Consider the following 13760-nt stretch of genomic DNA (forward strand, 5'->3'; position numbering starts at 1 on the left):
ATAAAATAATATTTATTTTTATATGGTTTGAATATATGCACTTACAAGAATTCTAACTTGAGAATAAAAATATAAATATTATTATTTATAAATAGGATATAAAAATAATTAATTTATAATATTATTATTATTTATAAATAATATATCCACAAGAGGCCCTAATGACTATTGTGCTATTAAGAAACAAGAAAAGTGCTCACTGTTTCAAATTTATAAATAAGATTACACTTATATAATCACAATGTAGATTATTTGTTAACACGATAATGTAAAAAACAACTTATATTACATAGCAAATGATAATACAATGCAACTGGAATGACTTAGTTTCTTCTTGCTCTTCGCCTACGAGTGCTCCTTTTAGACCTTCTACTCTTATTGTGCAAATTCTCTTCAATAATACAGACAAACCATTCAGGTTTCCCAGTTAAGAAAATGAAACACCCAAGAGACAACCCGATTACCAATCCACATCCATATCCCATCAATGTGATTTTCCAATCAAATCCACTTTCAAACTCTGCATCCGCTTCTTTTGAAGGTTCTGGTGTTTCATTAGTTGTACATTTCTTCGACAATGGAAATCCACATAGCCCTAGGTTCCCGTTGTATGAATCATTTCCAAATGTCTCAAACTGATTTCCTCGAGGTATAAATCCAGTGAGATGGTTTTGAGAAAGATTCAAAACTTCAAGAAATGTTAAACTTGTCAATTCTTGAGGAATTCTCCCAATGAGCTTGTTTGAAGAGAGGTCCAATGATTCAAGCAACTTCAAATTCCCAAAAGATGATGGGATATGTCCAACAAGGTTGTTGTGAGACAAATTGAGCTCTCGAAGTGAATTAAGATTTCCAATAGACTCTGGAATCTCTCCTTGGAATTTATTGCTTGATAAATCAATTGTTGTGAAAGTATTCAAGATTTTCACAAGTTCAATCTCCAACCCCTTGATTGTCACCATTATGGAATCTTGATAATAATGGTCCCCATATATTTTCTTGTCATCTTGCCTTCATCTACATTCATTATTGCTTTCAAACTTCTCAAATACATTTCAGGCAAGTCACCCTCGAAATCATTGCGAGCAAGATCAATGATTCTTAGGCTCATGAATGGGGATTTGATTTTGGAAAACCCTATATGACCATGGAAACTATTAGAGCGCAAAACAAGAACTTGCAACTTTGGAAGAGTTTCCAACCAATGGGGAAATGTATCATTTATCTTGTTATTTCCAAGGTCTAGAACTTCAAGTTCTCTACAAATGATCAATGATCTGGGTACTAGGCCTTCCAATTGATTACCATTGAAGTCAAGATTCCTGATAACATTGCCCTTCAAAAATGTTTGAGGAATAGTGCCATGAAATCGATTCCCTTGTAAATTCAAAACAGAAAGATCTTTGCTAAAATTCCCCAAACAATGTGGAAGTCTGCCACTCAAATTGTTATTAGATAAATCAAGAACTCCGATGGAATGCACTTTGCAAATCGATGGTGAGATTTCTCCACTCAATTTGTTATTGGAGACTGCAAAGAAAAATGTAGAATATGGGGGAGTTGGAAGTGGTCCTTGCAGCAAGTTGGAATGAAGATCCAGAATTTGCATATTTTTCCATGGAAGCAGCTCAAACCCACTTATCAAGTTATAGGAGAGATTCAAGGATTTCAATGTATCTTTTCCCATATTCCATGTCCATTTTCCACTTATCTTATTGTTTGAAAGGTCTAGACCCACAATGTTGGGTAAAATGGAGTTGGAACTACTAGAGGTGGTCAAGGAGAGCATGTTGTTTGAAAGATCAAGCCAAGCAAGATTTCTAAGTTTTACAAATGTGCTTGTCTCCAAAATGCCACTCAAGTTATTTGAAGAAAGATAAAGAGATCTAAGGTTTATAAGCTTAAATATTGAACTTGGAATTGACCCATATAACTGATTCATACTTAAATTAATTGCCTCCAATGAAGCAATTTGGATTTCACCAATATGACCAGTAAGTTTATTATGACTAAGACTTAAAGAAACTAATGATGGTAGAGTGTACAACCAAGATGGTATTGTCCCGTTGAACAAGTTATACCCTAAATTGACAATGATAGACTTGAAAACCCATTTACATGAGAAAAAATGACACTTTCTAGCTGATTATTAGAGATGTCTAAGTACTTAAGGTTGGTAAGATTTCCAATTGATGGTGGAAGCTGACCACTGAAATTGTTACTAGAAAGGACTAATGAAATTAAATTTCTAAGGTTATTAAAAACATTTGGAATATTACCACTAAAATGATTCCCATTGAGGTACAAAGAAGTGATTTGTGTAAGGTTCTCTAATGAAGCAGGGATGGGCCCTGAGAACTCGCAAAAGGTGAGATCCAAAGTTTGTAAAGACTTTAGATTGCCAATTGAAGTAGGGATGGACCTTGAAAATTTGCAATTGTGGAGATCCAAAGTCTGTAAAAACTTTAGATTGCCCATTGAAGCTGGAAGCTCTCCACTGAAATTTATGTTTGATAAATCCAACTCCATAAGGGAATTGTTCTCACTGAATCGTGGGAAGTTTCCACTTAGATCACCATTTCCCCATAAGTCGAGAACCTCGAGTTTTGGAAGATGAATGCCATGGTCAGGGAATCTCCCATGTAATCCACACAAAGAGAGATCTAATGATATTAAAGAAGACTGATTTAGCAAGGAATCAGGAAAAACTGAAGAGATGGAAATACCTCCAAGGTGAAGCTTCTGCAACTTGGTTAAATTTTGAACCAGAGAATTGAAGCCATGCGAGAAAAATTTTGCTCCATAATTCCTAGACAAATCCAGTGAGACCAATGTGGAGAGGTGGGAGATTTCTGGTGCAATTTTTCCAGAAAATTCAGAGGAAGAGAGGTTGAGATGCGTCAAGGTTGAGAACCGGCCAAACCCAGCCGAAATAGAGGACCCATTGAAGTCATTAAAAGCAAGGTTGAGCCTTCGCAGGTGAGGAAATAGGAAGAGGGTACTATTGGAATGGATGGTGCCATAGAGCCAGCTACAACTAAGGTCCAGCCCAATTACATGGCCTGTCACCTTATCACATGTCACTCCATCCCATGAGCAGCAATCACTACCCTTCTTCCAAGACTCTGTTTTGGGATAAGCTGTGACACCATAGTAATCGCATCCCCAAAAACTAGAATTGTCAATAACGGAAAATGATTTCTTAAGTTGGAGTAGAGCAAGGGTTTGATGATGAGGGCATAGTTTGGTGGAATTAGAGAAAGAGAAAGAGGAGAAAAAGAGTTGAGAGATGAGATGAAGAAAATAAAATAGAGGGGAGTTTAGACATCATTCTTCCCAAAAGGAATTAGGAATTAAGAGAGGGAGGAGGGAGGTAAGATGAGAGAAATGGTGTTTGAGTATTCTCTTATTTATATGCAAATGATTCACTGTAACTTTAGCCCACTCTTCTTCACTATAGAAATTTCCAACTCAAATAGGGGAACAAAGAAGACTTTTCTTGTTAAACTTTCTCCTTACGGAAAAACCAAAATGATAACGTTGGTCTTTTGGTTTAAATTTTAATAATTTTTTTTCATAAAACAAATTTTAAATTTCATATCTCACATGTTAATCCTACCTAACAAACATAACCTAATTGTATAAAAAAATTTTCATAAATGATGACTATACATAAACAAAGAACATAAAAAGATAACATATGAATTATTTTAAGTTTCAAAAAGGATATTCAATCTTAATCAAGAACGAAAATATCAAGATATATCGGCATATTGTTGGTGAACAATAAAAGAAAATGATAAAAAGAAATGAGAAAAATTTTCTTTTATTATCTTTCAAGAATTTTTTTTTCTTATACTCTTTATTTTTCATAAAATAGGATACAAATTATTAGCTACTAAATATGAATTTAAGTTGAGTTTGATGACTTTTCTTAATCTTCATGAAATCACTTTAACAAATCTTAAGATGCTTTCATATTTCTAATAAATAAGAATAGGAATAGAAATAAATTAGAATATAAAAGAACGAATGAATCATAATTCTAATAAAGTTAGATTTTCACTAATCAAGTTGCGATAATAATGAAAAATTTGTTTGTAGCTTTCTCTAATTAACAAAGTTTCCATTCATAAACCAAATTTTCGTTAAGGGTCAAATTTTGACAAAGGGGTCATCCCTTCATTTCCTTCCAAATATCTTCCTTTTATTTTTATCTTTTGTTTTTGAGACTGACTAATTTTCCTTTAATTTCTCTTTTACTTTCTTCATTTTGTTCTCTTTCTTCTAAATTACGTGTCATACAATGAAAACTATATAAATTTTAAAATGAAACTATCACTTGTTTTACACTTCGTACATACACCATTTTTTCTTCAACATTTCTAGATCATTAATAGATTAAAATGATACTAATTTGTTTTGAATTTGACTAAGTAAAATATAGTTCAAAATAAATGATTTGATGAGGGTCATGAGACACGTCTCTTGACTTTTACTTCTATGAGTCAATAGAATGACGATACTATTTAGGAGTTTGCAACACGGTTATTCTAGAAGCATTTTTTAACATTTTTTTTTAAAATTCATAAATCATCCTCCAAAATCATCTATTGAGTCTTTGAAATACTTAACAAAAAAGAAAATTTACATCACAAGATTCTTTCATATTAGCTTTATTATGGTCTTCTCCACTTCTTTCATATTAGCTTTGCTTCACTCTCTAGGAGTTTACAACACGGTGCTTTTTAAAGCATATTTTAACAACAAAAAAAAAAAAATCATAAATCATCCTCTGAAATTATATTGAGTGTTTGAAATGATTACAAAAAAAGGAAAATTTACATCACAAGATTCTTTTCATATTAACTTTATGGGAAATTCTACAATACCTCCTTCGGTACCATGCCTCCATTTTTTTTCATCCATTGGATGAAAATGATTAAATCTCAGCCGTCCAAATGAAAATGAAAAAAAAAAAATTTCAAAAAAAATTTCTACCGGGTACCTCCCCCTCCCGTTCTCTCCCCCATCTCTCCTCCTTTTCCCCCCAAATTTGCTCTCTTCCTCACGCATCCTCCATAGCCGTTCCTCAGCTCACCCATTTCCCGCTCTCATCTTTCTTCCCGTCCATAGCTGGCTGTCTCACGCATCCTCCATAGCCGACTTCCTCAGCTCACCCATTTCCCTTTTCCCGTTTTTCTCCACTGATTCTCCACAGCTGGGTGAAGACCACGGTCGGCTTCAACCGGGCCAACCTCTTCGAGGGCGACGTCGCAGACCTTATCAAAGACGTCTCCACAGCTAGGTGGAGACCACCTTCGCCGTCAACCAGGATCAAAGACGTCTTCACAGGTGGGTGGAGACCACCATCGTCGTGAACCGGGCCAACCTCCTCCAAGCCGACGTCTTGACCTCATCAAAGAAGTCTCCCTCAAGGACCGCAAGCTCAGGATTGTGGGCGAGGTCGGTGCCAAGATCCGAGTCTTAGACTTCATTTCTCCCGATGTCCAGGTCAGCTATTTTCTGCTAGATTCTTCTTCTCGAAGATTTTATGTAAATTTTCTGAATTTTGCTTCTCTCCCCCCTACCCCTGCATTTTGTCAGACGGATAATTTCGGTTCTTTCACACGGAGAATTTTAGTGGAATCTTCATAACCGTTGTGTTTTCTTCATATTTTATATTTTGTTTAAGAGGTGTAAGGGGTTGTTTTCAGGTTCTAAATTTAATGGTTTAAAAACCCGAATTGAGACGTAGCTGGAAGAAGAAGAAGAGGGCGTGTAGTACTAAGGAAAAGAAAGCTGAGAAGGACACAATTGTTTGTTACTCAAACGGCGCTTGTATCCTAATTATTTGGCGAGTTCTATATAAAGGGAAAAAAATGTGAGTAGTAATTATGTGTTTTACAATATTGTGTCCATTATATTTCATGTTTTTGTTAGATTTATGAATTGATTACATTATAGAAAAAGAGGATGGTTAGATTATTGAACATTGAAAAAAATTTATATGTTAATTTTGTCATCATTTTAATGTAAAGATATTTAGGAGGATGTTGTAGTTGTAATGGTATTTGTATTTATTTGCATTTGATTGATTGTAGTAAGATATAAAAATAAAATTTATTGAAATGTGAAAAAAACTTATGTTGAGATAATGTGTGGTGAAAGTATGTTTGATTTATTATATCCGAAATCATATTATAAAAATTGACTTAAATGATTTGATTTAATTTTTAGGAGCGAACGCGATGGTCTTGAAGTTGTTCGAAATCCAAAGAGGCCTATCGGCGCTTGGATACATTACTAGTAAGGGAAAATAGAAATATGTAAAATAATATGTTTTTTAATGTATTTTTTGTGGTTGTTATTGTTAAATTTGTTTGAAATTGTTTTGTAGTAACGATCAATTAGCCATGATGAAAGAGAAGGATAAAGGAGTGAGATAAATGATGATGTAAGGAATAATATTGCTATGTCTAATATAATTACATTTTAAAATTAGAATTTAAATTATGTGACCAATTAATGTAGTTGAGGAAAAAATTGGGCAAGAAGTGGAATGCACTTTCAAAAGTAGAAAAAGAAAATTTCATAGCAAAGTCCAAAGAAAGTTCAAAACAATATTCACTTCAAAAGGGTGTTGTTCCAAAGGTAATTTTTTTTGTAATGAATATTTAATTTCTTTACTTATGTATTTGTTGGAAATTATATTAATGTAAACATGTTTGATGTTTGTTATCTTTTCAGTTATATCTTCAGACTCGATGCTCCCCTGAGCGATCATTAGAGTGATTGAAAAATTGGAACCAAAGCAAAAGGCAGCCATAGAAGAAATAGGATTTGGTAGCTCTTGCAACTTCGATGTAGGAAAATGATCATGGGTTATGTCTTTGGTTGATAAATAGTTTTAATCCGAACACTTATATGTTACAATTGTATAATACTTGTATCAAATTATCCCCCATTGATGTTGAATTTATTATGGATTGAGGGCAAGAGGGTTCAGATTGGATGAACAAAGATGTTGGCCATAAGAATGATTTATGTAAAAAATATTGTGATAAAAAAGGGCGATTGCCATTAGTGATGTTAGAAAATCAAATTAGGAGGATAAAGAGGGTGGAAACGATTTTAAAGTTCGTTTGTATTATTTGGTGTTGGGTGCATTATTGTGCCCAACAATGAAGCTTTTGTGAATCTTCTTTCTTACATCTTGTGGAAGACATCGATTCAATAAAGAAGATGAATTGGGCAGAATTTGTGTGTCCTATCTTGTGCACGGGATTGAAGAGTTTAAGAAGAAACAACAAAGTGGGGTTTGCGGTTGCTTATTGTTTTTAATGGTAATGTCCTTGTAATTAATTTACATCATAGTGAATTACGATTTTGTTTTAATATAATTTATGAATTAACTATATATCTATGTCAAATATACTCGTAGTTATTCTACCACGAGCATATATCATTTGAAGAGAAATTTCTACCGCTATATACTCGACCTTCTCCTCGGATTACTGCTTGGGGAGATGATGAAGTATTGGACAGGAAACGAAGATTGAAAAAACTTGGTGGATATGCAAATGAGAATGTAAGTTATAGTTTTGAAAGTCGTTTACTATTTATTTAAGTTTTTAGTGATTTAAAATCTGATATGTATTATATTTTGATGAATATATTGTAGCTCAAAATATGGGTGATAGAAAATGAGATAAGGGATTGCGTTGATGGAAATGCAACGACAATGGCGAGTGAGAATGAGGACGATGAGAAATTTGTAATCAATCTAAACAAAGATGTTATTAAACGAGTAAGTGTTTTACAATATTCATCGTGACTATCTATATTAGCATTGATCCTTTGTATTATGATGTTATTAATCACGTTCGTATATATCACTAGGTTGATGGTGGGAACTTAATGGAGATGGATAAAACCTTTCAACAATTAAAGACACAACTAATTGATATGGCTTATGGTGCAAGTAGTAGTAGTTGTGATCAAATTTTGGCTAAATTTGAGGAGAATTATACTACAGTGAAAGGTCTCTTCCTTAGATCAAGCGGAAAACCTTTGAGAATGCACGAGGAAGGACCGAAGAATGACATTCTCTCATGCGAGAGAAGTTTGGAAGATACGAACAATATGAATGTAATGAACATTATCTTCACACTTTGTCAAATGAGAAGTTATGCACCGAGGACTTGAATGAAAAGAATGAAGATGCATGTGCTACATCAATTGAAGTGCATATCATTCCAGACGAAAATCAAAATATTTTACCACTTCCAATCAAAAGGAGTAGAAGAGATTATGGAAAGGTATGTATCATATAAAAGAAAAAATTATTTTCTTTACAACTACTTAACCATTACATAGTAAATAGATGTATATTAATGGCATTTTCCATATTAGGAACCATTACGAGCACTATGTGGTTATCCTAATCATGTCATGAAAACACGTACATCAAGGGAGAGGAAACCAAGTAAATTCAAGGTCTCCCCGTTTGTACACAATTTAAGGAAGATGGTAAAACGTGAAGCATCAGAGGTATAATAGAAATAGTTTAATATCATTGTTCTTATTTTTGATACTTAACATATATAGTTAATAATTATGTCTTGTTTTCGATTTAGTCAATCCCCATGTCCATTCGTGAAGACGTGGTGGATACTCAATCATTCAATGTACTTCAATCTCTTGTCGCTGATTATGTTTTCAATAGAGCATTGTCAAAAAGGTTTGTCGTGTCTAGAACATTCACAACATGTGTTGTTACAATTTTAGCCTTCATATGCTTCCAATTTATTCAAGTTTGTTTGAACATATTATTATTTTAGTGAGCTTCTTGTTGACTTTGGTCATGAACATGGAGTTCGTGGAGATTTTGAGTGCTTACGTCCTAGACAAAATTTGATGGATGTTGTAAGTACCTACTCCATTTATATCAAATGCGTGCTATATTAGTTAAATAAATTTATTGAAGTTATTGTTCAACAACAGGTAATAAATCTAGAAGCCTCAAAGCTAAATTATTTTGAAAGACAATTCATAGGCATACGAAGTATAAGATGCTATCTTCCCACGACATTTTCAGTAAGCTCATATTTCTCTTGTTGTTTACTTACATATTAAGTACAATATACTAATGTTCGTATTATGTTTTCTTATTAGCAAATGATTTTGTACGGGAGTCCTCAACCTTTTTTCGATAGAAAAACATCCATCGTGAGTAAGTACATTAGCGAATTGGATGATTGCGAGAAGGTTAGTAATTATTTGTAATGTTTAATTGCATATATGAAATTTAGAGTAGATATCGTTTTCACCTATAATATACTATATTTTTTGTGGCCCAACTCATATATATTGTTTTCCTACCTTTACAGCTATTTATTCCAATGCATGACGATTGCCCTGGTCATTGGTATCTGTGCGTCATTGACTTCAAAGACTTTGATATCCAAATTTTGGATTCATTACGATCGAAGAGTCGGGACGAGTTCCGGTTTAAGAGTGTGAAAAAAGTGGTATGCTTTCTCCTTTTTGTTTTCCTTTTTATTTGGTTTTTTTTTTCTCTTCTATATTTATTAACCACTTTCAAAATAAATTAGGTTGAATTTTGTCAGACGTTCTTCAAACTGTATGACATAGGGAAAGATGTCTTCCAATTCTCCATTGATTGGGCTCCTTCCATTCCGACCCAAGATAATGGGTTAGTATGAATACATAACTCACATTAATATTCTTTTTTCTGATGTATAATTAGACAACCATTCAATAAGTTGTTTTGCTTTTCTTTTCTCTTTCTTAGGTGGGACTGTGGAGTGCATGTCATTAGACATATGCAGAGATTCAAAAATGGTGATTCGATGACGATATCCGACTTTTGTAATTCTGCTAAAATACGTCGAGAAATAGCATGTGATTTAGTTTTACACGAGGGAAATAGAGAAAAACAAACCATTGTGGCTATTGTTTGTACAAAGACGTCGACACGAGCAATGAAAAAATTATTATTATGATATTTGTTATTTTTCTAATATTTATCATTTCCATCTCCACATATGGTCATGTTTATTGGGAAGTTGTGAGATTCGATGATCATACATTATTAATGATTAAGTCCATTTTATTTGAATATCCAAATACTCTTCTTTCAATATGGTAGGCAAAATGAAATTGTAATATATTGGTATCATTCATGTTCGACATGTGTGCTTTTGTACGCTCTTTAACCTAATCAGATTTGTAAATATTCATTTATCTATGCTAACAATATATAGTTAGTACATTAATAGACCGGTTGACGAATGACGTTCAGCCGTAAGAACCAGTCCAACGATTTAGCTAAGTCCACTTTTCATAGGCATACGCATTATGCCTACCGGTTGAGAACATTCCTCATATGGATAATGACCCTATGGATGCAGTGTGAACTCGTTGAGGATTTGTCCCAACCACCTCAAACAATTTTGGATGCAGAATGACCCCGTGTCGGCGTTCAATTGAGTGATTGAAGATTTTTCTAAAGGGAGTGAGCAATTTTTAAAGTTGTGCAAAGCGGTTGATCAATGAAGAAATTGTCTCAACCGGTTGACGAATGCTTTGACCAGTGGGAACCGGTTCACAAATATAGCAAATTGGTTGAGGAAATTTCTCAATCGGTTGATGGTTTTTTAACCAGTGGCAACCGGTTGAAGATGGTATCAACGTTGAGGAATTTGCTCAACCGATTGAGGATATTTTTACTAACGACAAAACCGTCGACGAAACCGGTCGACCGACTCCATCAACGGTCGAGACACTTTTAACCAGTGCTACCGGTTGAGGAATTTCTCAACGGTTGAGAATTTCTCAACCGGTTGACGATTTTTTAAACCAGTGGCTACCGGTTGAGAAAATTCCTCAACTGGTTGATAAAAATTCCTCAACCGGTAGACACTGGTTAAAAGTGTCTCGACCGGTTGATGGAGTAGGTCGACCTTTCATCGACCGGTCGAGACTTGCAATGCTATGTGCAATTTAGGAGTACGACCGTCCACAAAAAAGGTATGAGTTTACCAATAATATTTCACTACGTAAACATTCGGAAAATTACCATTAAGTTCAATTAAAAGGGTTGAAATTGATGACACTAGCATTACAAATACCTAACCACGATTACCCATTTTGAGTAAAATCACTTAATTTACCTATTCATATGAATTACATCATATGATTACTTTCCTATAGTTAACTGATAACCACCTAATTGTCAAACTTAACCGGTTGAGGAATTTTCTCGACCGGTTGAGGGATTTCCTCAACCGGTTGAGGAATTTTTCTCGACCGGTTGAGTTTTCCACCAGGGCTACCGGTTGAGAAAATTCCTCACCGGTACCACAAAATCCTCAACCGGTTGAGGAATTTTTCTCGACCGGTTGAGGATTTTTCCCACCAGTGGCTACCGGTTGAGAAATTGTCTCAACAGGTCGAGAAAAATTCCTCAACCGGTAGCCACTGGTGGAAAAATCCCTCAACCGGTTGATGAATTTCCTCAACCGGTTGAGGAATTCCTCAACCGGTTGAGGAATTCCCTCAACCGGATGAGGAATTCCCTCAACCGGTTGAGGAATTCCCTCAACCGACACCTTTGTTTCATATGAATTACACATCATATTGATTACTTTCCTATAGTTAACTCATAACCACCTAATTTGTCAAACTTTAACCACAATTGAATTTAATTAAATCTGCATAATTAACCGTTTTATTCGACATGATATAAATGAATCGTTTTCTCCATTTACCAATCATTTTATCACTTGTAATCAATTAAATTATAAATGTAGAGGATATTGCAGTCTATCAATCAACTTGACTCTTGATCAAAATTCAAACTTTTCATTAAATAGTCAAGTTAAAAGTACACATTACTGGAAGCGATAACGTCAACTAATAAAAATACTGATTTAATACCTACCATCCCTTACTCCGTTAAGGAATAAAAAAAAGGTTGCATTTCCACCATATTTGGATATTTGTTTGGATCCCCACCTTGACATGGTGTTGTCATATTTTGTTCATGTTGCTGAAATCCTGCTATCTGCACATGCACATTCCATTGTTATTTTCAGCTGTCCAATTCCATTCCAATTAATTAAACCTAATCATTAAATAATGCATAGCTCAAATTCATGTCAAAAGTGTTTCTTTATTCCCGATCTTACATTATTAAGTTCACCACAATCTATGTACATGTCAGATCGGTCATTCGACAAATGCTCCCCTAACATTCCCTGCATTTTTCAAAAATTAAGTGTTGTCAATTATTATTAAATTAGATGTTATCAATGTTTGGAAATTATATAACAAGCCTATTGTACATACATGTATGCTTGCAAAAATGTCAACTGATGAATTTGTTGAAGGCATCATTTCCATTTGAATGTCACATTGGGAAGACAAATTAGTTTCCTCCTACGTACTCATAATGCCATCAAAACAATTATGTTAGTCATTTATTTAAGTACACCTACCAAAATTAATCTTAGGGGCAATTTTTAATTGAATATGACATACCATATAACCCGGCTGAGCATTTTGAGGGATTGTAGCTTCTGGACACTTTCGAATTGTGTGACCCACTCTTTTACAACGACTACATCGTCTTCCCTTTTGAACATTCATTGCCACTTTGCCTGGATTCCCTTTAGTCTTCACAATATTTGGATCACGAACTTGGTTATTGCTTGTCGCTCCATCTGCTGCTATTTTCTTCCCTTTCAAATTATAGTTATAGAGTTCCTCCATTCTCGCCGTCAAATTTTGTATTTCATTTTTGGCCTCTATAAATGAAGATGACGTATCTGACGCAAAGTAGGAGAGCTTGTTGCACATCGAACTCAATGAACCATATCGTACAAACCGATCCATGTCGTTATCCGTCTCATTCACTCGTACTGATCTTGTATACACCTTTGCTAACTTTGTCCACCTCTTCATAATACATGACTGAGGAATCTCTTCCAAATGCTCCACCTTCATAACCACCACCATGTGGCAACATGGGATGCCAATTGACTCAAACATCATGCATGAGCATTTTAATGTTACAATATCCGGGCAAAATTGTACTTCCCAATTTAAGTTCGGGTGTCTGAACTTAGATAATGTGTATGCCCGCATTGAATGATCACTTACAAGACCTACCACAAAGAATAACTCTGCATTCTTCATCTCCTCACGAAATTTAAGGAAAGATTCTTTCGTGTATACCGTCGCAGCATGATTTTCAATTATGGATAGTTTGGTCGAAAGCACTGGTGAAGAATTGTTCGACTCGAACTCTGCCTTTGCCTCGTTTTGCCGTATTCTCATTATGGCTCTATCAAATTGTTGTACAAACTCATACAGTCGCAAACGAATTTTTAAGAATCTATTTAGATATGCATTCATACTCTCACACCTTTGTGTGGTTCTCATCCCTCCAAAGAAATTTCCACGTAAATACGCCTCTGCCCATCTTTTACGTTTCCCATATATCTCGGTCACCCAACGATTCTCATTAAGTCCCAAATTTGCAACCATTTCATGCCAAACCTTTTCAAATTCTGCTTCATTCCCACGCATGAACATGCACCTTGCAAATATGCTTGAGAAATCCTTAATATGCACATTCGTGAATGCATTTCGTTGCAAATGCCATGAACACAATCGATGACACGTATCGGGTAATAGTTTTTTGATTGCCTTACGCATAGCTTTATCCCCAT

At 34.6% G+C, this 13760-nt stretch overlaps 3 protein-coding genes and 1 long non-coding RNA gene across 4 annotated transcripts; 3 read left to right on the forward strand and 1 right to left on the reverse strand.

Annotated features, from left to right (window-relative positions):
- Positions 1–323: 323 nt before the first annotated feature.
- On the reverse strand, positions 324–962 carry LOC117905713 (receptor-like protein 9DC3). Its single transcript, XM_034818597.1, has one exon. The coding sequence runs from the start codon at positions 960–962 to the stop codon at positions 324–326; it is 639 nt and encodes a 212-aa protein (XP_034674488.1).
- Positions 963–5774: 4812 nt separating this feature from the next.
- On the forward strand, positions 5775–6431 carry LOC117905362. Its single transcript, XR_004649729.1, has 3 exons — positions 5775–5884; positions 6241–6309; positions 6401–6431. It is a non-coding gene; the product is annotated as an uncharacterized LOC117905362 (long non-coding RNA).
- An 841-nt stretch (positions 6432–7272) lies between these two features.
- Positions 7273–8280, forward strand: LOC117907820. Its single transcript, XM_034821478.1, has 4 exons — positions 7273–7346; positions 7445–7591; positions 7685–7810; positions 7903–8280. The coding sequence occupies exons 1-4, from the start codon at positions 7344–7346 to the stop codon at positions 8206–8208; spliced, it is 582 nt and encodes a 193-aa protein (XP_034677369.1). The 5' UTR covers positions 7273–7343; the 3' UTR covers positions 8209–8280.
- A 176-nt stretch (positions 8281–8456) lies between these two features.
- On the forward strand, positions 8457–10048 carry LOC117907801 (ubiquitin-like-specific protease 1). Its single transcript, XM_034821456.1, has 5 exons — positions 8457–8553; positions 9178–9270; positions 9393–9533; positions 9618–9718; positions 9818–10048. The coding sequence occupies exons 1-5, from the start codon at positions 8530–8532 to the stop codon at positions 10026–10028; spliced, it is 570 nt and encodes a 189-aa protein (XP_034677347.1). The 5' UTR covers positions 8457–8529; the 3' UTR covers positions 10029–10048.
- Positions 10049–13760: the final 3712 nt, after the last annotated feature.

The sequence above is a fragment of the Vitis riparia genome, chromosome 18 (assembly GCF_004353265.1).
Source record: "Vitis riparia cultivar Riparia Gloire de Montpellier isolate 1030 chromosome 18, EGFV_Vit.rip_1.0, whole genome shotgun sequence".
Taxonomy (NCBI): domain Eukaryota; kingdom Viridiplantae; phylum Streptophyta; class Magnoliopsida; order Vitales; family Vitaceae; genus Vitis; species Vitis riparia.